At 39.2% G+C, this 27,257-nt stretch overlaps 1 protein-coding gene across 2 annotated transcripts in view; it reads right to left on the bottom strand.

Moving 5' to 3' along the window:
* CTNNA1 (catenin alpha 1) overlaps window positions 1-27,257 on the bottom strand; it is a 177,959-nt gene that overhangs the window by 108,657 nt on the left and 42,045 nt on the right. For both annotated transcript variants that reach the window (XM_070792049.1, XM_070792050.1), the window contains exons 4-7: window positions 12,138-12,304; window positions 11,508-11,627; window positions 2,646-2,915; window positions 6-209 (exon numbers count right to left, since the gene is read on the bottom strand). In XM_070792049.1, coding sequence (XP_070648150.1) covers window positions 6-209; window positions 2,646-2,915; window positions 11,508-11,627; window positions 12,138-12,304 — 761 coding nt within the window. The remainder of the gene's footprint in view (window positions 1-5; window positions 210-2,645; window positions 2,916-11,507; window positions 11,628-12,137; window positions 12,305-27,257) is intronic.

The following is a 27,257-nucleotide window of genomic DNA, read 5'->3' as shown; positions in this document are numbered from 1 at the left end:
CTCACATTGCCCATGTACTCCGAGAGTAGGTCCTGCAAGGCCTGGCGGACAGCATTACACTCTGCCACGATTCTCTCACGCCGGTCATCACGTGTGCAGGACGAATCAGCCATCAGGGCAGCCCCACTAATGATGCTTTCCAAGCGCTCCTCCAGGGAAGGCCTAAAGCGCTCCTCGCTGAAGCTCAAGGGGTCCACAATGATTTGTTTCTGCAAAGGAAGCGTTAGTGACTATTAGTGTCATCTCTATTTCCTCCAGTATTCAAGAAGGTGAGGAAAATGCTGTTTAGAAACACCAACATATAACACAAAAAATTTCAATGCCTGAAACAAAGTTATACTTGTTAACTTTATACATTATACAGATGAGGGGCATTCCACACAAGTTGGCTAATGGTGGATTACTTCTTAAAAAAGGCACTGGAAGCAATACTTTCAAGCTGAAGGGGTCTGAATAAGGTATGATATCTCAAATGCAAACAGAAATATGTCAGCATAAAAATTATGTTCATGCAACTTAATATGAATATCTAAAGGTCTAGTAAGTTACCAAATGAGAATTACAAGAAAAATAAACATCAGCATTCTTTTTCTATGTACAGAGTGTAAAACTGTCACATGATAGTAACAGAACTGTTTCATCACACACAAAAAATAAAAACACTGACTTTTGTCTTCAAGGTTTCAGAAAAGTCATTTATAATCAGTTTCAACTGTCCTCACCTTATACATTTCAAAGTTTATAAATGATTCAGTCTCAAATTTATTCTGCTAATTCCAAATTAAGAGACTTTATTACCTCAAAGACCTTCAGGTAATTCTGTAAGAGATGACAGTAATCTGTCCCAAAAAAGCCACTCTCTAAGATACAATTACCCCCAAAAGAATAAATCCTTCCTCTGTCTCCCCTTTACTCCCCCGACTCCACTCAAATTGAGATTTACCACTGATGAATAAAGTCTGGTCACAAGTAAGCTATAGGTACAAGGTCTAACATCAACAGTCGCAAGACAGGATCTACTGGCCTTCCATAGACTTTCCACTTGATATAATTCATCCTCACACCAGTAAATGTCTGTACAAATATTTTGCCTTTATTTTTCTTTATAGGGACTATGTTCTTATTGATTTCAATTTAAATGCCAAGTTTTTTTCCCCTGTAAAAAAAGCCTGCCCTTTTCCAATAAGTATACATTTCTTCTTTCTTTTCCAAAAAATCATCTATTTTAAAACTGAACATATGATTCCTTCAGTTTATTATTAACCTACATTATAGCTGATCATTTTTCTTACCAGACTAAGTTACTGCAGTTATTTCTCTGGTCAAAACTGAATACACAATGCCTTCTTCACAATGACCAATAGGAAGGAGGAAGGAATGGTCACAGGATTTTAACAGTCACAGAACTTCAACAGACCTATAAACATTTAGTCCAACCCCCTCATTTTATGAATGAAGTTTCATTGTACCCTGAAGAGGTTAAGTGACCTCTAATAGATACTACTCAACTTAGGGCAAAATGTAACCCTTATTGCCTTGAATGAGGCCAGTAGCTAATACTGTCAAATTTGAAAGGGAAAAACAACAGTGCCAGTTAATTGTAAGATATATCTTAAGAATTTGCTGTAAGTTCATTTAATGTTTAAGGCTCCAGGGTAAAAATTCAGTTCTAATATCATAGACTTTTGGCGTAACACTGTCTTTACCCAAGCCAAAGTACCGAGGTGAGACAAAGGAAAAAAATATCAACAACTGTTAAAATGCACTCTACTATATTTATTCTATACTTCAAAGCATTCCTACTTATGAAAGGATGCTTGTCACCTGGAAGGTAATTTTCTCTTAATGCTAATTTTTTAAAAAAAATTAACAGCTGGGTTCAAAACAAACAAAAAAAAACCTTAAAGAAATCTTGAACTGCTGCCATCTACTGGAAGCCATGAGGCATTGTGGGTAGAAATTTAAAACCATAAAATACATCCCCCAAAATTACGATTAGAGTTGACACATAGGATAGTGTGTGCACAGAATATATACACAGAACATATCTGGGACATCATTTATAAAAAGTGATTATATGGCCTTATGCTAACAAAGTATTTTAATCCTAAATTTGCTCCTACTTGATTAAATCTTGTCTTTATTACAATTTAGTTATTGAGAAGTGTGTCTAGGCAAATAAGATTAAGATGACAGCACTTTTGCTGTAGTCGTTTATGATGTGTCTATAAGTCTCACTAGACTGTGAGTACCTGGAGCACACAGCCTAAGTGCACTTTGCCTCTGTATTTTCCATAGGTTCACATCTCCCAGAAGGTTAAAATCTTGGTTGAAATGAATTGAATTCATATCTCAAGAATAACCTCTTAGGAAACACAACATTAAAAAAATTCAGAAGTTTAACTAAAACTAAAAAAGAAAAGAGAAGGGACGGTGAAAAGCGACAGGAGGGGAGGGGGAAGAAAAGATAAATGCTTTAGGCCAAGATCAAGTTGAATGATGGTTCATAAAATTTCTTTCAACTTACACTGCGAATCTAAGTCGAAACTGAGCTATCATGAGAAACCTTAATCACATTTCCCCACAAATCTGTTAATTTTGAGGGATCATCAAAAGCCTGAAGTCTCCTTCCAAGTATAACTTACATCAAAGTTGTTGAGGGCATATGCCAGTTCTCCTCCTCCTGCACCCGGGTGCTGAGAGGCATCATCTGATGCAGTGGCCTGGGCTGCATTAGAAATTCCTGTGACTGCCTGTTGCAGCTGCTTGTATATCAGGTCTCTGTTGGCCTTGTAGGCTGCAACGTCAGGGTGCTGTAGGCATGCCTGGGATGCAGTATAGAGGATTGGAACGTTTTTCTGCAGGATTCCTCTGGCTGCAGCCATCTGATCACGATGGCCCACATCTTTCAGTTCCTACAAAAGTAAAACAAGAATATGGGTTCTACTCATAAAAATTTGTCAGTGAATTCTAAAAAGTTAGAATTTCTGCTAATTAGATGTTATTTTCATTAACAGTTTGGCTTGAAAGTTAATCACAAAGGACACAGTATGGCTTAGTAGCTGAGAGTTCAAACTTTCCCGAAACACAAAGACCTGAATTTGAATCCCCAGCTCTAGTTTTTACTATTATGATCCTATTTAAACTCTCCATACTCACTTTCTCCTTCTGTAAAATAGGAGCAATATTTTGCTCTCTTACAAATGCCTTGAGGATTAAATGGAACAACGCATGTAAGGCATCTAGAAGAGCACTAATAAAAAACAAAACCATGAAAACTAACATCTTGATTACAACCTTATTAAGATGGATATACCTATTTCAACTAAAATACAAAAGATAAAGAGACATTTAAACAGAGCAAAATTTATTATGAGGACTTCTTTTTTATTAAGTTATAGAAGTTCATTGAGAGAGTTTTGTCAAAATTGGGATGAGATACCACAGATATCTCAAAACCACAAACTACTCAAACCAGCCAGGTGAGGATGTGGAAGCCTGTTCTTCCAAGTACAGAACATCTCGTTTCCCCTTTCTCATCCCAAAGACCACCGTAGGACCCAGATTATTAGGGCATAAAGCTGAAGTCCATGGGCTCCATGACTTTAACCCAAAAGGTTTGTATTAATATTTCACTATAATACTCTATAGACATGCAATCTTAGGTGAACTGTCCTTTCTCAATTTCCTCTATCCCATAATTATAATCCACAGTTAAAATGATTTGAGGTTCCTAACATGGTTTCAACTACCAGCATTTGCTTGGTAAATCTGGGTGAATATGCTAAGTGACACCAACAATAAACAAGATGGGAAGGGAGTACTTCTGGTATTCCTATGTTACTGCAATTACTCAGAGAAAACTAAGTCTTCAGTAAATGTGGATTTGCTACCACAGAAGAAAAATGTAAGTGATAACCATAACTGACCACCAACTGTTTCAACTCTATTTTATGTGTGACCCTAGAATTTAAACATTAATGTCATCAACTGAGTCCTAGAGTATAATTTAAATGTTTTTAAAGTAACTACAACACGTGCAAACAGTAAGAGAAAACTGACTTAGAAAGGCCAAAGTCAATTACTCAATTTAAAGTCTGACTTAACTGTTTATGGGTCATCTTTCTAAATGAGTTCCTAATTAAGCATTAGAGACACCACACTGGCTTTTTTCTGAAACTTCATCTATGTTTTAGGTTTGCATCTTTATTGAAACTTTGTACAATATGACAGCTTACTTTTCCTGCTAGAATTCTTTTCTCATTTGGAATTTGAATTTGCCAAGTAATAGCTCATAGCACTTCAAATGCCCTGTAGCACAGTACATTAGGCTAAATATTTAGAAACAGGACCCCTTGGATTTTGATTATCAGTGATCATTTCAAGACTCAAGCTATGACAGGGGGTTGAGGCTCACCATTATGCTTAAACAGCTGGTGCACATGTTCTGTGTGGCATTTCCTTAATGTCTTCCCTCACTACAACCTCAGGGACTTTTACGCTTTCTAAGAAGGCATTTGCCTTTATAATATCCTCTATTTCATAAAAACACTTTGCAATCAACTTTGTGGATACTTCCTAAGTATCCACAGCCTAAATCAGCATAGTCTGTTGCAAAGGTTAAGCAAAGACACTTGTAGTCACCCAAAGCTACAATAGGTACCACAATTCCTGTTCAACACATAATTTTTCTAGAGCCACTTCCCGGCCTGGTATGATAAACTCCTACCTTCCCAAAGACTACATGAGGTTCAATACTCAAAAAGGACACCATGGACTTAGAGGATGATCATTTTAAGACTCAAACTACGACAAAGGGCTAGGGCTCACCATTATATGAAAGCCGCTGGTGCACACGTGCTGTGTGGCATTGTCTAAAGATCTTGCCCTCACGACAATGTATCTTTGACAGACTTCTTTTTACAAGTAAGGAGGATGCATTTGAATCTATGATGAAAATGACAGCTACCATCATTTGTCCTAACTGCTAAAGTGTTCTATCTTCTCTCTTTTTAGAAGTGCTTCTGCCATAGCATAAAGAACTAGATTTTAAGTAAAGATAGGAAAACAGACACTATCACAAGGCAGCACTATTTATTATAATAAGAAAAATGATCAATCATAAGAATTCTTTTCAAAATATACAGTGCTAGGACTTCCCTGGTGGCCCAGTGGCTGAGACTCCATGATCCCAATTCAGGTCTGATCCCTGGTCAGAGAACTAGATCCCACATGCTGCAATTAAAATCCAATGCAGCCAAAAATAAGATACACGGGTCTCGTAATTAATCCAGATTAATGGGGGGAAATAAAGTATTAAGCAATGTAATAGATTACATACAAAATTTAGAATTCCTTGGTCTACTTCAGGCTTCATAATTCCCCAGTGTGACCAAACAAACTCAGAAACAAACAAAACAAAGTGGAAATGACTCCTTCCAACATAATTTGAACTAACCATCACACAAGTAACCAAGAAACAGAAGCTAAATTCTAAGCAATCCAGAACACTTTCTAACCAAGATCTGGAAATTCAAATGACAATTTCCTCTCATGTACCTCTTAACAATATAAAATTGCAGCCATAGTTACTTTTGATCAGATGTCTTCTCTTGGATTCAAATTACTACACTTAAAAAATGGTCCATGGTCAAACTCATCCAGTCCACATGATTTACACATAAAACAGACAGTGGCAATATTATCCATTACCAATTTGTTCACGCTTTCAGAAAAATAATCACGAAAATCAGAGTTGACAGACTAGGTAAGAAGCACTATGTTTTTAACAAACCCATCTCAACAAGCTCCTGTACCTGGGTGGGTGGAATGTAAACATCAAAGCAGTCCATCTTTAGCATACCGGGGAGGCACAGCTTACAATGTAAGGCAGAAGTAGTCCTCCTCAGAAAAACCAGCGTCAGTGCTATGGCAGATCCTTACCCTTACCATCTATTTCACCTTGACAGTCAAAGAGTCTGCAGCCAGTCTAATGGAAATTCAAAATCTTCTACTCAGCAAGTAATATTCTAACCCAAGAAAGTAACAGATTACGGCCACACACAGAATCCCTTTGCAGATGGATCTGCAGTACAGCAAAATGGGGTTTTTCAATCATTTGTTAAACAAGTATTTATTGAACACTATGTATCTAGGCAGTGTTCTAGGCACTAGGGATTACAGCAGCAGATTAAACAATGTGCCTGTCTTCTGGAGCCATACAGCCTAGGTTCAAAACTGGCTCTACCACTTCTAGATGAATGTCCATGCCAAATTAATTAACCTCTCTACACTACAGTTCCTCCATCTATAAAATTAATATCTGATCAATTATATGATCTACTTTATACTACTTTTGTGAGGATTAAACAAATTTGTACTTACAAAATGCTTATAACAGTGTTTAGTGCATAGTGAACACCTTTTGAAAGTTATTCACTATTATTTTCAACAACATCCTCAGCCCTACACCATGTTCCAAAAAACCCTTAAAGACAAACTGGTAAATTCCAGAGCTCCTGTACACCTTATAAGGTTCAGCATTTCCTCACTGGGTGGCTGTTGCTTAAATGGTACAGGGGAGCTAAAGCAGCCAAGTATGCACATCATATCCAAATACTGCTTGTCAGGAAATCCCTTTTCTGGACTAGGGTTGCCAATAAAGATAAAAGGCTTGATGAGGAGGTGAACTATTACATACCACACCTGGGGAGAGAAGGAAAGGTCAAAGGTGAAAACAGTCTAGGACACTAAGCATACAGCAATAGAGGAATTCTATTCTATTCTACAGGAAACACAAAGTGTGAAAAACTGTGACCAGTAACTAAAGGAGGCCAGTGGAAACTACCTAAAAGGGAGAGTGAAGATTTCACCAGGCTGGCACATTAAGATAAACAGAATTGCTATTTAATTCCCAAGAAAAGTATTTAGTTCAGTTCAGTCACTCAGTCGTGTCCGACTCTTGGCGACCCCATGAATCGCAGCACGCCAGGCCTCCCTGTCCATCACCAACTCCTGGAGTTTACCCAAACTCATGTCCATCAAGTTGGTGATGCCATCCAGCCATCTCATCCTCTGTCATCCCCATCTCCTCCTGCCCCCAATCCCTCCCAGCATCAGAGTCTTTTCCAATGAGTCAACTCTTCACATGAGGTGGCCAACGTATTGGAGTTTCAGCTTCAGCATCAGTCCTTCCAATGAACACCCAGGACTGATCTCCTTCAGGATGGACTGGTTTAAATCTCCTTGCAGTCCAAGGGACTCTCAAGAGTCTTCTCCAACACCACAGTTCAAAACCATCAATTCTTCGGCACTCAGCCTTCTTCACAGTCCAACTCTCACATCCATACATGACCACAGGAAAAACCATTGCCTTGACTAGATGGACCTTTGTTGGCAAAGTAATGTCCCTGCTTTTCAATATGTTATCTAGGTTGGTCATAACTTTCCTTCCAAGGAGTAAGCGTCTTTTAATTTCACGGCTGCAATCACCATCTGCAGTGATTTTGGAGCCCAGAAAAATAAAGTCTGACACTGTTTCCACTGTTTTCCTATCTATTTCCCATGAAGTGATGGAACCGGATGCCATGATCTTCGTTTTCTGAATGTTGAGCTCTAAGCCAACTTTTTCTCTCTCCACTTTCACTTTCATCAAGAGGCTTTTGAGTTCCTCTTCACTTTCTGCCATAAGGATGGTGTCATCTGCGTATCTGAGGTTATTGATATTTCTCCCGGCAATCTTGATTCCAGCTTGTGCTTCTTCCAGCCCAGCGTTTCTCATGATGTACTCTGCATACAAGTTAAATAAGCAGGGTGACAATATACAGCCTTGACATACTCCTTTTCCTATTTGGAACCAGAACCATGTCCAGTTCTGACAGTTGCTTCCTGACCTGCATACAGATTTCTCAAGAGGCAGGTCAGGTGGTCTGGTATTCCCATCTCTTTCAGAATTTTCCACAGTTTATTGTGATCCACACAGTCAAAGGCTTTGGCATAGTCAATAAAGCAGAAATAGATGTTTTTCTGGAACTCTCTTGCTTTTTCCATGATCCAGCAGATGTTGGCAATTTGATCTCTGGTTCCTCTGCCTTTTCTAAAACCAGCTTGAACATCTGGAAGTTCATGGTTCACGTACTGCTGAAGCCTGGCTTGGAGAATTTTGAGCATTCCTTTACTAGCGTGTGAAGTGAGTGCAATTGTGCGGTAGTTTGAGCATTCTTTGGCATTGCCTTTCTTTGGGATTGGAATGCAAACTGACCTTTTCCATTAGTTTCAAGAAATACACACCAAGCCCCAGGTCCTATAAAAGGCTGTATTATGATCGTGGGCACACAGGCACCCATAGCCAGCCTATTCAACAAATACTACTGTAGGAGGATAAAGGTTAAAGAATCAGGCCCAAGGAAAACTGTAAGTGACCATGAAATACTACAAACCCAAGACAAACTTTAGAATCTATCACTCAAGATACCAGCAGAAAACAGATGATAAGATCAAACTAGGTAATTCAAAAATGTTTATAGAGACTATGCTTCAAAATTATAGGGGTAAAGTACAGAAAAACCACAGGCTATTAGGGCACTTGGGCCCAAAGAGACAAAATGAGACAGGAGTTACCAGAAACCAGGGAATGAGGCAGAGGGAGAACATAATCCAGAAGAGGCTATGACATTTAGCCACCAAGGACAACCAAGAGGTAGGGATAAACCCCAGTTTACTGCCCTCTGATCTCCTAATGGTGCTCCCACTAGCCAACCCAACCAGAAGCCAGAGGGGAAAGAAGCCCCTGGATGCAGTCCTGTAGATAGGTTAGGTTCCTCGGGCAGACAGTAGGGTGATCAAGGGCAGAAAACAGATATGGAGGAGCTTATAGAAGATCTTCTGGCACATTAATGAGTAACTTCAAGATTTTTATGACATCTTACTTGGGAAGTGTTTTGTTTTTTTTGTTTTTTAATACATCAGGGGATTATAATTAAGGAACTCTTCATGGACTCAAAGCACACAGAATTAAAACTCAGGTAACTTTACTCTCCAGTACGTTTCTCCAGTAGCATACAAAATTCTGGACTATTACTGTGTTTATCTCAAAAACATCATCAATTTACTTATTCCACCATTTTGAAAGATACGCAATCAGATCAGATCAGTCGCTCAGTCGTGTCTGACTCTTTGCGACCCCATGAATCGCAGCACGCCAGGCCTCCCTGTCCATCACCAACTCCCGGAGTTCACTCAGACTCACATTCATCGAGTCAGTGATGCCATCCAGCCATCTCATCCTCTGTCGTCCCCTTCTCCTCTTGCCCCCAATCCCTTCCAGCATCAGAGTCTTTTCCAATGAGTCAACTCTTCACGTGAGGTGGCCAAAGTACTGGAGTTTCAGCTTTAGCATCATTCCTTCCAAAGAAATCCCAGGGCCGATCTCCTTCAGAATGGACTGGTTGGATCTCCTTGCAGTCCAAGGGACTCTCAAGAGTCTTCTCCAACACCACAGTTCAAAACCATCAATTCTTCGGCGCTCAGCCTTCTTCACAGTCCAACTCTCACATCCATACATGACCACAGGAAAAACCACAGCCTTGACTACACAGACCTTTGTTGGCAAAGTAATGTCTCTGCTTTTGAATATGCTGCAATAGTGTCAATCTAAATGTTCTCACTTTCCTCAAATAATAGTAAGTCTTCATAAATCAAGATCAGACTAGGTTTTAAGAGAGCAGGACTATTCATCAAACTTTATTTTCTAAATATAACATTTATTTCACATATTCAAAAGAGAACTTATATCAAGAACATCCAGTAAAATCAATTGTGAACGTAATTTTGGCAGCTTGCCATATTTATAGAATAACCATACCATCATACAACAAGTTCTTCTTAGGATTAAACAGGTCCAGCAAAAAGAAAAAAATTATTGTGATTTATGTGATAGAGACATAAGCTAATTCAAGGACAAATGATAAAAGTGCACTGAGCCTACATTAACTAAATTACTCAGGCAATACAACAAATCTAGCTATATTATCATATATAATACTAAGTACTGGGAACATAAAATCAGGATCCCGTATGTGCAGATTCAGTCTGATCACATCTTATAGCTTGAAATATGAGCAGTAACTACTATTCACCAACTGCCCACTGCTGAGGGCCTACTAAGAATCTGGTGCTATATTAAATACTTTGCATACATTATTTAATTCAATCTTCTCAATTTTTATTCTAATGTTAATGTAACCAAAGTCTAAGTCTCCAAAGCTGAAGCTGTAATATACTGGACATTTACAGTACTGACCCCATGTTCCTCATGCCTGTTAGAGCGCTCTTGTTGAATGTTCCTGTACTCAGGAACGTTTACCCTGTCACAGCAGAAAGGAGATCTTCTTTACCCTGAGTCAGATATAGTTAACTGCTTTCCTCTTTCCAATGATCAGTAAGGAATGGGCACATTATACAATCCATTATTTAGGGCAAATCTGTTAAAGGCTTCTAGATCATTTGCTTATTAAGAGAGACATATGGAAGAAACAACCTTTTCTTTCCTCACTGGACATACTGACTGTGCAAATGCCATGCCTACAGCTTCTTCAGTGAGGCACACTGAAGATGGCAGTGCTGGAAAATGTAAAGATATGGAAACCTTGATGATACTCGCAAAACCTTTAAATTTAACAATCCTGAAGTCACTTAACCTATCCTGGGGCTTCTAATCAGTGAGAAAATAAACCCCCCAATGGTCATGCAATTTAGGAACTAGGTTTTCTGTAAACTGCAGTGCAAAATTATCCTAACCAATATAGGTATCAGCTAACAATAATAAGAATTCATCTTTTCAGGACTTTTAAAAAATAAGAATAGCACAAGCTTAATCAGGGCTATGCAAGTTATTAGAGCCAGATGGTGACACATGCATCCCCTCTAGAGAACACACATCTAACACACAGCATCCAATAGAAAGGGCACAGGAAAACTTCAAGCATCCCAAGAGCAAAACACCGAAGGGTGAGCAAAAGCTGGAAAAATAAGAACACTGATCCACATGTCACACAACATAAATTCCTAATACTATAAAATCTAGTAATAACAAATGACAAGAAATACTTAAAAGTTACAAAATATGGAGGGCAAGGTACTTTCTGATATAGAATTCCAATATGTTTTTGACTGGATTTTTTAGAAGTCTGAATTAAATTTCACCATCAACTCAAGTTCATCCTTGAACACAGAGAAGAACGGTGTTTCACTTCTCAGAATGCTATCACAAACTGCTAAGGTACCTAAAGTAAAATTTTCACAGGAATCAAAATAGGAGCATAATATGGATACAACCTAATTCTACCTTTAGTAACAATACTGAAGGACACATCATAAACTAAATGTCTTAATGGAACTATATTAGAAGAGGGAGATATTGGCACCTTTTGAAGACTTAGGTTAAATGGATTTTCCCCAATAGGTAATAATATAAACAACTTAAATATATCCCCAAATCATGACCGTACCTGTTGTCTTTTGGCTGCCATAATGTTCAGTTTATCCACTTCAGGTTTCAGGGCTTTATACTGTATTCCCAAGTCCTGTTCAGTGCCAGCATTCCTCAGTTTCAAGATACCATCTTCTACCTATAAAACACACCCCCACAAAAGTAAAATTCTCAACAATGCTAGTCTGTACATAAAGAAGATCTAGAACTTTTTATTCCTTTCAACAGCTACTCAGATAGTAATCCAAACTTCCTCTTAAATTTACATTTGGGCAGGTACCACATGGGAATTTTACGGGAGGTAAGAAAAGACCGTATTATTTTGACTTTCATGTAAAAGGATATAATTTACCATATCTTGATTTCTCAACTCTGGAACTCTGCTGGTACAAAGAAATGCTTAATCACTACCACAAAAAGGGAAGAAGTCAAAAACAATACCTTTTCTGCAAAGACACCATAGGCCCACAGCACAGCCAGTATGATGTCCACGTGGAATAGAGGAGCAAGTGGAAATTAAAAACATTCCTGGTCCACTTAGGTAAACCAAGTTCATAACCAAACTAAATCCTAAGGAATGTTGAACTAAGTATGGCCAGCAGCAGCCTTGCTGTGATAGAACAAAGTACAGACATCAGCCTGTACTTACAAGTTTCAGCTGAACAAGTAATTTGTAGACATCTGCCATGTCAGCCAAAATAAGCAGCCGGGTAACAGCAGAGAGCAAAGCCCGAGCTGCCCGAACCATGTTGCCACGCTTCACGGAAGAGCAGGGATCATCTGCAAACTCTCCTGCAGCACTCTTCATCAAATCACCTGTTTTACAGAATGGAAAATAAATTTAGCAGGAATGAACCAAATAACCGGTCTACATTTTAAAAAACGGTAATTCAAACTTTGTATATTCATACACAGAATTTAAGGATTTTTATTTCTGCTATTTTCCTCTTACATTTGTCTTCTAGCTGTCACTAAGACAAGCAACCACATATATTCCTGGTAAAAGCACAGTATCTGCAAAGTGATTTAGCACTACATATCAAAAGCCTTAAAAATACTTTTTCCCAATAAGAAAAAAAATACTTGTTTCCATTGATCTAGTAATAATACTCCTTTCCAAAAAGGACCATTATATGTATCCTAATCGAGAAAAAAATTCAAGATTTGAATGGGAGGAAAAAAATGGATCTAACACAATCTACCCGCACATCCAAAGAAAGATACAGAAACATAGCAACCATTATGAAGGACCACCACACTTCATTAAGCATTTCAACTATCTAATGCATAGAGCTCAAACAGAAACTCACTGGTATGTGAAAAGACAAGAGCTTGTCACGGATTCATTCATTTTCCTCATAGCAAAACACTTCCAACAGTTCAAATGCCCAAGCAAGCATCTAGTTAAGTAAATTAAGGTAAAGCCTACAATTGACTTTTATGCAAATATTAAAATATATATGAAAAATGTTAAAGTTTATGAAATCTTAAACAGAAAAAAGATGAAATGATAAATGTATGTAATCTGTGCTTTAAAAAAAAGGAAAAAGATTGGAGTAAAAACACAAATAACAATTATATAAGATACAATCTAATTCTACATCATTCTGTATTTACAAAAACATTTTCTATAACAGACATCATATTCATAACTTTAAAAATTAACCTAAAAATATATACATTTTACTACAGTTATGAGGAATATCCAATTCATACAATCCCACCTTCAACAATGCCAAGAAGTTCTAACATTTCCTAGAAACTTGTAAAGTAACTTATACTTTTTTGTTATGTGTTTCTAATAATAATCATTGAAGGTGCTTATCGTTTTCTCTTTTCTTATAGTTGGAAGTAGCAGGAGTGCCAGGGTCTGTTCCTCTCTATGGTGACTATCTTTGGATTCCTGAAAAAGCAATTACTCCCTCCCTCAACCTCAGATTAAAGCCTAAAGGCTATTCACTCTCTTATCTCTTCCACAAATGTAAAAAAAAAAAAAAAAGCACATTCTCATGAAGCCACGCTAATTCTGAAGAGACCTACAAAACTTCTCTTAACTATCAAAATTTTAGTTGTAGAATATGAGCCTTAGCGGGGGAGTTAAATTCACCCTCAGTTCAGTCGCTCAGTCATGTCTGACTCTGCGACCTCATTGACTGCAGTACGCCAGGCTTCCCTGTCCATCACTAACTCCCAGAGGTTGCACAAACTCATGTCCATCAAGTTGGTGATGCCATCCAACCATCTGATCCTCTTTCGTCCCCTTCTCCTCCTGCCTTCAATTGTTTCCAGCACCAGGGTCTTTTCCAATCAATCAGTTCTTCAAATCAGGTGGCCAAAGTATTGGAGCTTCAAGCTTCAGCAACAGTCCTTCCGATGTATGTTCAGGACTGATTCCCTTTAGGATGGACTGGTTTGATCTCCTTGCTGTCCTAGGGACTCACAAGGGTCTTCTCCAAGACCACAATTCAAAAGAATCAATTCTTAGGCACTCAGCTTTCTTTATGGTCCAACTCTCAAATCCATGCATGACTACTGGAAAAACTATAGCTTTGATTAGATGGACCTTTGTCTGCAAAGTATATGTCTCTGCTTTTTAATAAGCTGTCTAGGATGGTCATAGCTTTTCTTCCAAGGAGCAAGCGTCTTTTAATTTCATGGCTGCAGTCACCATCTGTGGTGACTTTGGAGCCCAAGAAAATAAGTCTCTGTTTCCATTGTTTCCCATCTATTTGCCATGAAGTGATGGGACCGGATGTCATGATCTTCATTTTTTGAATGCTGAGTTTTAAGCCAGCTTTTTCACTCTCCTCTTTCACTTTCATCAAGAGGCTCTTTAGTTCCTCTTCACTTTCTGCCATTAGGGTGGTGTCATCCGAGGTTATTGATTATTTCTCCCAGCAATCTGAATTCCAGCTTGTGCTTCATCCAGCCCGGCATTTCACATGATGTACTCTGCATATAAGTTAAATAAACAAGGTAACAAGATACAGCCTTGATGTACTCCTTTCCCAATTTGGAACCAGTCTGTTGTTCCATGTTTGGTTCTAACTGTTGCTTCTTGACCTGCATACAGATTTCTCAGGAGGCAGGTAAGGTGGTCCGGTATTCCGATCTCCCATCCAAGTACTAACCAGGCCCGACCCTGCCTAGCTTCCGAGATCAGACAAGATCGGGCATGTTCAGGGTGGTATGCCCATAGACTGGTATTCCCATCTCTTGAAGAATTTTCCACGATTCACACAGTCAAAGGTTTTGATGTAGTCAATAAAGCAGAGTAGATGTTTCTCTGGAACTCTATTGCTTTTTCAATGATCCAACGGATGTTGGCAATTTGATCTCTGGTTCCTCTGCATTTTCTAAATCCAGCTTGATCATCTGGAAGTTCTTGGTTCATGTACTGTTGAAGCCTGGCTTGGAGAATTTTGAGCACTGCTTTGCTAGCGTGGTGAGATGAGGGCTATTGTGTGGTAGTTTGATCATTCTTTGGCATTGCCTTTCTTTGGGACTGGAATGAAAACTGAACTTTTCCAGTCCTGTCGCCACTGCTGAGTTTTCCAAATTTGTTGGCGTATTAGTGTAGCACTTTCACAGCATCATCTTTCAGAATCTGAAATAGCTCAACTGGAATTCCATCACCTCTGCTAGCTTTGTTGGCAATGATGCTTCCTAAGGCCCACCTGACTTCCCATTCCAGGATGTCTGGCTCTAGGTGAGTGATCTCACCACTGTGGTTATCCAGCTCATTAAGATCTTTTTTTGTATATTTCTTCTGTGTATTCTTGCCACCTCTTCTTAATTTCTTCTGCTTCTGTTAGGTCCATACCATTACTGTCCTTTACTGGGCCCATTTTTGCATGAAGTGTATCTAATTTTCTTGAACAGATCTCTAGTCTTTCCCATTCTATTGTTTTCCTCTATTTCTCTGCACTGATCACTGAGGAAGGCTTTCTTATCTTTCCTTGCTATTCTTTGGAACTCTCCATTCAGATGGGTGTATCTTTCCTTTTCCTTTTTGCCTTTAGCTTCTCTTCTTTTCTCAGCTATTTGTGGGGCCTCCTCAGACAACCAATTTGCATTTTTGCATTTCTTCTTCTTGGAGATGGTCCTGATCCCTGCCTCCTATACAATGTCACAAATCTCCATCCATAGTTCTTCAGGCACTCTATCAAAGCTAATCCCTTGAATCTATTTCTCACTTCTGCTGTATAATCATAAGGGATTTGATTTAGGTCATACCTGAACGGTCTAGTGGTTTTACCTACTTTCTTCAGTTTAAGTCTGAATTTTGCAAATAAAGAGCTCATGATCTGAGCCTAGTCAGCCTCCGGTCTTGTTTTTGCTGACTCTATAGTGCTTCTCCATCTGTGGCTGCAAAGAATATAATTAATTTGATTTTGGTTTTGACCATCTGGTGATAACCATGTATAGATTCTTCTCTTGTGTTGTTGGAAGAGGGTGTTTGCTATGACCAGTACATTTTCTTGGCAAAATGTTGTTAACCTTTGCCCCGCTTCATTTTTCACTCCAAGACCAACCTGCCTGTTCCTCCAGGTATCTCTTGACTTCCTACTTTTGCATTCCAGTCCCCTATGATGAAAAGGACATCATTTTTTGGTGTTAGTTCTAGAAGGTCTTGTAGGTCTTCATAGAACCTTTCAACTTCAGCTTCTTCAACATTTGCAGTTGAGGCGTAGACTTGGATTACCGTGACACTGAATGGTTTGCCTTGGAAACAAACAGAGATCATGCTGTCGTTTTTGAGATTTTGAACCCAAGCACTGCATTTCAGACTCATGTTTTCTATGAGGGTACTCCATTTCTTCTAAGGGATTTTTGACCACAGTCATCTGAATTAAATATGCCCATTCCCGTCCATTTCAGTTCACTGATTCCTAAAATGTCTACGTTCACTCTTGCCATCTCCTGTTTGATCACTTCCAATTTACCTTGATTCACGAACCTAACATTCCAGGTTCCTATGCAATATTGTTCTTTATAGCATCAGACTTGACTTCCATCACCAGTCACATCCACAACTGGATATTGTTTTCGCTTTTTCCTGTTTTTGGTAAGTCTCGTCATTCTTTCTGGAGTTATTTCTCCACTCTTCTACACTAGCATATTGGGCGCCTACCGACCTGGGGAGTTCATCTTTCAGTGTCCTCTCTTTTTGTCTTGTCATACTGTTCATGGGGTTCTCAAGGCAAGAATACTGAAGCGGTTTGCCATTCCCTTCTCCAGTGGATCACGTTTTGTCAGAATTCTCCGCTCTGACCCATCTGTCTTGGGTATCTCTACATGGCACGGCTCATAGTTTCACTGAGTTGGACAAGGCTGTGGTCCATGTGATCAGTTTGGTTAGTTTGGTGTGACTGTGGTTTTCATTCTGTCTGCCCTCTGATGGATAGGTTTATGAAGCTTCCTGATGAGAGAGACTGACTAGGGGAAACTGACTCATGTTCTAATGGGTGGGGCCATGCTTGGTAAATCTTTAATCCAATTTTCTGTTGATGAGTGGGGCTGTGTTCCCTCCCAGTTATTTGGCCTGAGGCCAAACTAGGTAGGGCTAATGAAGGCAATGGAAACCTCCTTCAAAGCATGAACTGTTGTATTCACTGCCCCTGACCCTGCAGCAGGACACTGCAGACCCATGCCTCCACCGGAGACTCCTGTACACTCCCAGCAAGTCTGGCTCAGTCTTATAACAACATGGTAAGTAAGCAAGTCTTACTAACAAGATGGTGTAATAGAAGGACATGCACTCATCTTCTCCTGGGAGAACTCCCAAATTGCAACTCACTGCTGAAAAACCATCGACCGGAGAATGTTGGATCCCACCAAAAAAAATAACCCACGTGCAAGGGCAAAGGAGAACCCCCTTTCGCAAGAGGGGCGAAATCCTGTTTAGAATCAAACCCCATACCCGCCAGAGATGCTCAGAGAGCTCAAACAAAATTTTGTGCACACCAGAACCCAGAGACCCCTCAGAGACTGACTGAGCCAGACCTGCCTTTGAGGGTTCGGATCAGCAGTGGCCTGCTGCAGGGACAAGGGCTCTGGCTGCAGCAGACTTGGATCACAAAGCGTGTGGCATAAGCCCTCTTGGAGGAAGTTACCACTAGCCCCACCATTGAGCTGCTGAGCATATGACCCACAAACTGCAGAACAATTATACCAAAGAAATTCTCATACTGTTAAGAAAGTTCTAGAACCCACAACAGATTTCCCAACCTAGGGATCGGCAAAGGAGCTGAGAACTACCAGGGAATTTGACTTTGGAGGCCACTGGATTTGATTACAGAACTTCCACAGGACTGGGGAAACAGATTCTTGGAGGGCAGAAACAAATTCACCCTCAGATTCATATATTAATTAGGCTAAGAAGAACCATACAGTATTAAGAGTAAAGACAAGTTCTGTGTATGTCTATGTGTATTGTAAGAAATAACTCACAATGAAGAATTTGATAGTTAAGTTTTCCTGGATCTAAGATACAGACACATGACAATTACGTGGATGTTTAACAAAAATGTTATTTTACGGTACTTAAAATGAGTGCTCAATCATTTATTTATTTATTTATTCAACAAATATTTGAGCACCTCAAATACTATATTAGGTGCCAGTGATACAGTGCTCAAGAAACAGCCCATGTCCTCCTTGAGCTCTATGGAGGGAGAAGACAGACAAGCAAACAATTAAAGCTGATTAAGACAAGGCATCTGTACTCAAAGGGCCCACAAATCAGGGAATATTACAATGCAACCAGAATTAAAATAGCCCTGTGGACAAGATGCTATGGGAGTACATTAGGAAAAGCTATTTACTCATGTACGAAGTTGTCTCTAAAGTCTTGCAAAAAAGATATTTGCCTTAATACTAAGCAATAGAGTTCCATCTATTTATTGAGAGCTTATTACACACTAAAACAAATCCACTGCCAGGGATATATGAAGCTGAGCAAGACTTACTTTCAAATAGTTTATAAATCAAAAGTGATCATACAGAAATTATGTGTCATTTTTATTTTTTTTTAGTAATTTTTTTTAAATATTTTATTTTATTTATTTATTTTTTTTAAATTTTTTATTCCTTTGTTTCTCATGTGTTCCCCATCCTGAACCCTCCTCCCTCCTCCCTCCCCATACCATCCCTCTGGGTCGTCCCAGTGCACCAGCCCCAAGCATCCAGCATCGTGCATTGAACCTGGACTGGCATCTCGTTTCATACATGACATTTCACATGTTTCAATGCCATTCTCCCAAATCTTCCCACCCTCTCCCTCTCCCACAGAGTCCATAAGACTGTTCTATACATCAGTGTCTCTTTTGCTGTCTCGTATACAGGGTTATCGTTACCATCTTTCTAAATTCCATATATATGCGTTAGTATACTGTATTGGTGTTTTTCCTTCTGGCTTACTTCACTCTGTATAATAGGCTCCAGTTTCATCCACCTCATTAGAACTGATTCAAATGTATTCTTTTTAATGGCTGAGTAATACTCCATTGTGTATATGTACCACAGCTTTCTTATCCATTCATCTGCTGATGGACATCTAGGTTGCTTCCATGTCCTGGCTATTATAAACAGTGCTGCGATGAACACTGGGGTACACGTGTCTCTTTCCCTTCTGGTTTCCTCAGTGTGTATGCCCAGCAGTGGGATTGCTGGGTCATAAGGCAGTTCTATTTCCAGTTTTTTAAGGAATCTCCACACTGTCATTTTTAACATACAAGCTTTAAGAAAGGCATAAAATAGCATAGGGCCAAAAAAGGAAGCACTAATGACGAGGTTGGGATATAAGTGAAATGCCAGCAACAGTTTTATGGAAGACACAGTAATCTGAAATAGAATCTACCATCAAAGGACAGGAAGAATTTGGGGCAGTAGAATTAAGGGAGTTAGTACCTCAAGCAAAAGAAACAGCAACATACCAATATCTAACATTTATTAAATGCCCACTCCATGACACTACGCATATTTTATTTAATCCTATCCACCACCGAAAAGTAGGTGCTATTAGCCCTTCTACAGAAGAGACAACTCAAGTTTAGACAAGTTAATTAACTTAACCAAGTCACCTAATAGTAAATGACAGAGTCAGGCTTTGTAATGCTTAATGCTTATGGTCTTAGGACCATGTAACAGGCTGCATATACAATAAAAAGGTGTATTTGAGGGCTGAGTAGTCTAACTTGGAAATGAGGGATGTGTATAAAAGCAGGCATCAGATGATGGAGGGTGGAAGGCCATAGAGTACAAAGAAGAATCCCTAAGCCAAAGAAGGAAATCAAAGTCAACCTAACATATAATAAACCTGGCCAGAGATACGGATCACAAAGCCACAAGAAGAGCCCAGGAAAGGGGACTTCCCTGGTGGTCCAGATGGCTGAGACTCCAAGCTCCTAATGCAGGGGGCCTGGGTTTGATCCCTGGTCAGGGAACTAGATCCCACATACTACAACTAAAGATCCTGTGTGCTGTAATTGAGACCTGTAGCAGCCAAATAAAAATAAATAAATTTGGGGAGGCAGGGAAAGAGCCCAGGAAAGAGCAATAGTAAACTATAAAGGCTGGGGTAAAATGATATGAAAACCCTTGATTTAAGAGTGAGGGAGGGAATTCCCTGGCGATCCAGTGGTAACAACTCTACATTTTCACTGCCATTTGGGTTCAATTCCTGACAGGGAACTAAAATTCCACAAGCTCATTGGCATGGCACTCCCACCAAAAAAAAAAAAAAAAGGAGTGAAGGAAAAGAAGATCACTTGGAAGATCACTTAAAGAATTCAAGGTACACCAGTCCTGAGATGGAGAAGAGAGCCAGAACATACTAAACGTGTGCACATGAACCAGGGAAGATTTTTAAAAAAAAAACTGGAGTCCTTTAGACTGTGGATTTAGTAGTAAGGGAAGGAAGACTCTATGACAAGAGAAACAAGGAGATCCAAGATGATAAACTGTCAAAATCAAGAAGTATTTGCATACGAAAGTGGTCAACAAAGTCAAATATATACATGTAGATCATCAGGAGAGAATTCAGAATTCAGAAATATAATGAACTAATTTTCAACAAGGCTGCCAAGACCATTCAATAAAGGGGAAAAAATATTTTTAACAAATAGTGCTAGGACAACTGAATATCCACATACAACAAAATGAAGCCTGACCCCCAAACTCGTATCATATACTTTCAAAATAGATCAAAACCAAATTTAAGAGCTACATTTATAAAACACTTAGAAGAAAACACTGATATATCTTCAAGACCTCCAATCAGGCAATAGTTTCTTAGATATAACACATTAAGTACAAACAACGAAGAAAAAAGACACAAACTGAACATCATCAAAATGTAAAATGTTTGTGTTTTTAAGGACAGGCTCAAGAAAGTAAAAAGACCCACAGAATGGGAGAAAATCTGGGGTGCTGATAAGGATCAAAGTACCAATAAGACATAAAGAAGTCTTGGGTTTCCCTGGTGCTAAGTGGTAAAGACTCTGCCTGCCAATGCAGGAGACAGGTTCAATCCCTGATCCAGGAAGATCCCACAGGCCACAGAGCAACTAAGCCCATGTGCCACAACTATTGAGCTTGTGCTCTAGAGCCCAGGAGCCACAGCTACTAAAACCCACAGGCCTTAGAGCCCTATGCTCTTTAACGAAAGGCCAAAGCAATGAGAAGCCCTCGCACTGCAACTAGAGAGTAGCCCCAGTTCACCACAACTACAGAAAAGCCCACACAGCAACAAAGACCCAGCACAGCCAAAAACCATTTTAAAAAAAGGAAAATGCATATCAAAAAAGGTACTCTTTAAATCAACATTAAAATACAAAAAATCCTATTTAAAATAAGCAAAGGGGGACTTCCTTGGCAGTCCAGTAGTTAAGATTCAGAGTTTCCAATGCAAGAGGTATGGATTCAACCACTGGTGGAGGAACTAAGATCCCACATGCTGTGTGGTGTGGCCAAAAATAAATTAACTAATTAAAATAGGCAAGGGAATTATACCACATCTCTCCAAAGAAGATACGTAAATGGCTAATAAGCACATGAAAAGATACTCAATCTCAACTGCTCTAAGGGCAAAGCATGTCAAAATCACGGAATATCACTTCATATCTACTAGGATTGTTGTTGCTGTTTAGTTGCTAAGTTCTGTCCATCTTTAAAAAAGACAAACAGCAACAAATGTTCCTGAGGATACAGGGAAACTTGAACTCTCACAGCCCACTGGTGGGAATATAAAATAGTACAGCCACTTTGGAAAACAAACTAGCAGTTCCTCAAAAGGTTAAATACAGAGTTACCATAGTTCTTCAGTTTCTAAGTCATGTCCGATGCCTTGCAACCCCACGGACTGTAGCACGCCAGCCTTCCCTGTCCTTCACTATCTCTCAGAGTTTACTCAAATTCATGTCCGCTGAGTCAGTGATGCTATCTATATATTACCATGTGATCCATCAATTCTGCTTCTAGGTATATACCCAAGAGAACTGAAAACAAATGCCTACACAAAAACAAATATATGAATGTTTACAGAAGCACTATTCTTAACAGTTGACATATGGAAACAATCCAAACACTCATCAACTAATAGATAAAGAAAATGTGGTGCATCTACACAATCAAATATTTAGCCATAAAAAGGAATAAAATACTGAGACATGCTACAACACAGATGAACCCTCAAAGCATTATGCAAAGTGAAAGAAGCCTGTCACAAAAAGCCATATATTGTAGTACTCCTCTTATATGAAATGTTCACAATAGGTAAATCCATAGAGACAGAAACTATCACCGTTGCCAGGGGCTGGGGCAGAAAGAAAGACTGAGGATTACTAGCTGCTAATAGGTTTGAGGTTTCCTTCTAGGGTAATGAAAATGTTCTGGAATCACATAGTGGCGATGGCCTTTATAACCTTGTAAATACACTTAAAAACCAGTGAATTTGTATCCTTTACAAGAGAGAATTTTGTGCTATGTGAATTATGACTCAATAAACAAAGACAAAGAAGAGTATTAAATGCAGTGACCTAAAAGTGTACTCACTGTGGAGTTAGAGGTTAGCTTAAGGTCTGACTTTGACACTTACCAGCTATGTGACTAAACTCCATAGCCCGTTTCTTCCTTTGAAATATGTAGAGGGTACCTTGCTGTGAGGGTCAACTAATAACACATATAAAAGGCCTACTTTATTACCTTGCACTGGGAGATAATACAGGGTTGGTAGACATTATTACCATTAGGCAAAACACAATGAGAAGACAGAGAAAAGATCTTCATTGCATTTCCTGAGTATTTAAATCTGTCCAACAATGTTCCTCAAGGGCGTTCTTGCCTTTTTTCAGCAAGTGTTTACTGAGTTCGGGCTATGAGCCAGGCACTAAACACTTGGTATAGAAATTAACCAGACAAAAATTCCTGGTTCTAGGGAGCCTACAATTTAATTTGAAGGAATGATAACAAACATAATAAATAAATCAATTATGAAGGGGCAGTAAAAGAAAGGACAGAGAAAGGGGATATAAGATACAATTTAAAATGGGGATCTAGGAAGGTCTCAATGAAAAGGTACACTTGAGGAGTCTTGCAAAACGCAGCACAGGAGGGATGTGGCTGTCTCAAGGCAAGATTCCAAGCAGAGGAAACATCAAGTAAAGACCGTAGGATAGATGAACTCTAAAATGATCTTGGAAGGCCAAGAAAGCCAGTAGAGGTAATGAGGAAGAGGGACTGGGGGAGGTACAAAAGCCAGATCTAATGGGTAACAGAACCAGTTAGAAATAAAACTGTTCTTTCAAGAATCTGATTTGCTCCTAGGAAGAAAAATCAACAGCCTATTAACAAAAAAATTTATTTTGTGCAGGATTAGAATGTGGAGAAGGAAATGGCAACCCACTCCAGTGTTCTTGCCTGGAGAATCCCAGGGACGGGGGAGCCTGGTGGGCTGCCGTCTCTGGGGTCGCACAGAGTCGGACACAACTGAAGTGACTTAGCAGTAGCAGCAGCAGGAGTAGAATGGAAGAGAGTATGATCATGAATTTACAAGTCAGACAGAAACTGTAGCTTCACCACTACCAATTCAGTTTCCACAGTTGTGTAACAAATAATACAGGTGACCCTCACTTTGCACAGTAGTGCAGGTCTATAAAAATGATCACACAAACTGAAACAATGCAATATGATCTTAATTACCAATGGGAAAAATCACAACTGTCTTGTGATCTTCAAAATTTTCTCTTAAACAGTTAAAAGCTTACTATTCCTTACACACACACACACACACACACACACACAGAAATGAAACTAAAATAGTACAACTAGTATTTATTTAATATGTAGCTTAAAACATTATGAACACTGAGAACTAAAATGTTTCCTTGTATGAAAACTACTCAAAAGTAGTTTTTGAAAAATGATCACCTTTTTCAACATGATACAGAGTGCGCATTTTTTCTCACTTCACAAATTATCCTATTTCTTTCTAAGTCTGGATCAGTTTCAAACATTTTATCCTTTGCACTTTCACAGTCATGAACTATCTCCAAGAGTCCCTTTAATGTGAAAGTTTTGATGACATCACTTCCTCTTGGACATCATTATCCTTTTCATCACAACTACTTATCTCACTTAGAGTTAGCCTTCACAAAGTTACTCTGAGTATCTAAACTTTCTTAAACAGCAGCACTGTCAACATTTCCTCAGGCAGCAAATTCCTTCTGTAACTTGGATTTATTACTTTTCCTTTCCTTGCTGCACTTTCATCTTTGCAAATTCCCTCCTTCAAGGCTCTCTTATAAAATGGCTCACGTGGGTTTATCACCGAGATACAAGGAGGCAATGCAATTACACATTGCATGAACTGAACAGTTGCAGTGATCAATCACTAACAGACCATGAAAGAAGGAACATGATTCGTCAGTGATCTCGATGCACACCTTTTATTTATGTAATGATTTGTACACTTCACAGTTAGCAGCAAAGTCTGTACTTTATGCAATCACTCAGCTAATACACTAATATCTGAACCATGTTATTGGAGGACTGGTAATACTAAACTGTGGTAACAAATCTGAGCACACTGGATATATGCAAAGTGAGAACTGCCTCTATCAACTTCCCAGGCATATGAAACCCAGTGTTTAGGAGAGGGGTTAGAACAGTGCCTGCACTCACATACTATCCTTTTTATTGCTATTGGAATTAGTTACAGACAGATTGAGCAGGGAAAGGATGCAAAATGACACTAAAGACACATATTAAAGAATGAAGATTCTAGATCAGGGAACACACATCATCAGGACCACAGGAGGAAGTGAGAGCCATGGTTCTTGTACCCTTGGGTAAGAAGTGAAAGCAGAGGCTTCCTGGCAGTATGAAGTTCAGCACTGCTAGAGAATCTGTTTTCTCAGAGGCAGTAAATGAAGCTCTCCTAAAAAACTGAAGATGGAAATGGAAATGAGGGTTTGAGGAGAGTGGAAGAAACTCTGAAGCAGCTGCTATAGAAAATGAAAAAGGGAATTAACCTGAGGTAAATGAAAGAACTGTGGGAAGAACTAAAGGCCCAGAGTGAGCCAAACAGGACGAACTGAAAGTAGATTCTTAAAGCTACAGACCGTCTAAATGAATCAAAACTATTTAATGATTAGCTTACATTCAAATGGACAAGTATAAAGTCTTAAAATTTAAATTTAACTTTAATTACTTAATCTCACTGTAATAATCCACCAATTTATTCCCAGCTCTAATTTCTTTTTGCACTGTAACCCGCTCCTTCCAAATTCTCATTCTGACCCAAGTTCCTCTTAAACAATTTCATGCCTCTACAGCTAGCATGGTATCATTCCAAAATAGTATCAAGTCAGGTAACACGTAAATGGAACTGAAAGGAAGAATCAAAGTAAATACATTCACATCCACCCTCATCTCTCTTAGCTCACAACCATAATGGCAAATCTTTAACTTCATAGCTAAACATACGTTATCAGGAATGAAAATATACATGAGAAACATACTGTATGATGCATTAAAACATACATGTTTTTTTGCTCACAAAACTATAAACAAATATGAAAATATCTCTTTAGCTTTACAGCAGGGGGCTCAAATTCCTGCTAAATGGTTATCTCTATAAAAGGAACATGACACTTTGAGACTGAACTGATGGTTAATAAGTTAAAAACAATAAAATGTAACTCTCAATTAGTTTACAATGCAGACATGTAAAAGTTACCACATGCACTTTCTGTACACAAAAAAGGCAAACTAGGAAAACTGAGACAGACTGCTCACAGTCAGCAGTACAGGTTGAGAATATAGCTGGTCTTCTACCCATGACTCAATTGTCTATAGAGCCTACTACTTGGCATCTCTTATTAGCCAAGATATAATGGACATGGAACTTAAGAGAACACACTACTACTGTTCCATCAACAGTAAAAACAGATCTGTCAATAAGTCCGTTCCCTGGAATTTTCCCCTAACTAAGCTGGGGATAAAAGTTAAGCTCCTCTGGAGTTCAAAACAAGAACAAAGGGCAACTGTAAATAAAGTAAACTAAAAACCACAGTTCTACATTAGAACAGGACAAAATAAAGGCCTTCTGAAGCAAATACCTTGAGTAAATTCCCTCCAAAACAATCTTAACTTATAAAAAATTATGGGGAAACGACAGGCTAGAAAAGTGTGTGTGCGTGTACAAGAAACAGACACACACATACAGACAGGAAAAGAAAAAAACAGAGAGAGAAGGCTTACTTTTTCTAACTTAAGCCTAGGAAACATGAGATATTATCAGAGATTATATTGCTCCTTTAAAACAAAGGATGTAGCTATGTTAGTGAATATACACTTCTCTCCGAACACTGTCTGGCATAGAGCAAACAAGATATTTGAACTTGGTCTGAATCCCAACTTGGCTATTTGGGGTAACCTCAGGTTGCTTCCCTGATGGCTTAGAGGATAAAGCATCTACCCACAATACAGGAGACCCAGGTTCCATCCCTGGGTAGGGGAAGATCCCCTGGAGAAGGCAATGGCACCCCACTCCAGTACTCTTGCCTGGAAAATCCCATGGACGGAGGAGCCTGATAGGCTATAGTCCATGGGGTCACAAAGAGTCGGACATGACTGGGTGACTTCACTTCACTTCAGGTTGCTTCAGCTCTGTTTTCTCTTCTGTAAAATCAGAATACTATCTCCCACCCCCACTGGGCTGTTTTGAAAATTAAATGAGGTAATAAATACAAAGCTCAACAATTATTTCTGTGCCCCTTCCACTTTCCCACCTACCTTCTCCAATTCTTAAAACTATTCAGAACATTGTCATTGCTCTCACATCAATCATTTCTTAATTTTCAGAAATAAGGTCATGTTAGCAAGTTTCCTAAATGATGAAGGAAAAATTGACTTTTAATTTGTAGTGATGAAGCAGTAAAAGAGGTGCCTCCTTCACTCCAGTCTCCATAGTGCAGAAAGTGGTAAAAACTGATCCTTTTGTGATAACTACAAGCAAAGCTATCGTTACCCTTGCTGGGGGCTTCCCAGGTGGTGCTTGTAGTAAAGAACCTGCCTGCCAAAGCAGGAGATGTAAGAGATGCAGATTCAATCCTTGGGTTGGGAAGATACCCCTGGAGATGGGCATGGCAACCCACTCCAGTATTCTTTGCCTGGAGAACCCCATGGACAGAGGAGCCTGGTGGGCTACAGTCCATGGGGTTGCGCAGAGTCAAACATGACTGAACTGACTTAACATGCATGCACA

This window comes from Bos indicus, chromosome 7, assembly GCF_029378745.1.
Source record: "Bos indicus isolate NIAB-ARS_2022 breed Sahiwal x Tharparkar chromosome 7, NIAB-ARS_B.indTharparkar_mat_pri_1.0, whole genome shotgun sequence".
In the NCBI taxonomy this organism is placed as follows: Eukaryota; Metazoa; Chordata; class Mammalia; order Artiodactyla; family Bovidae; genus Bos; species Bos indicus.
Note: the sequence above shows the minus strand (reverse complement) of the source record. Positions and strands in the feature narration are given on the sequence as shown.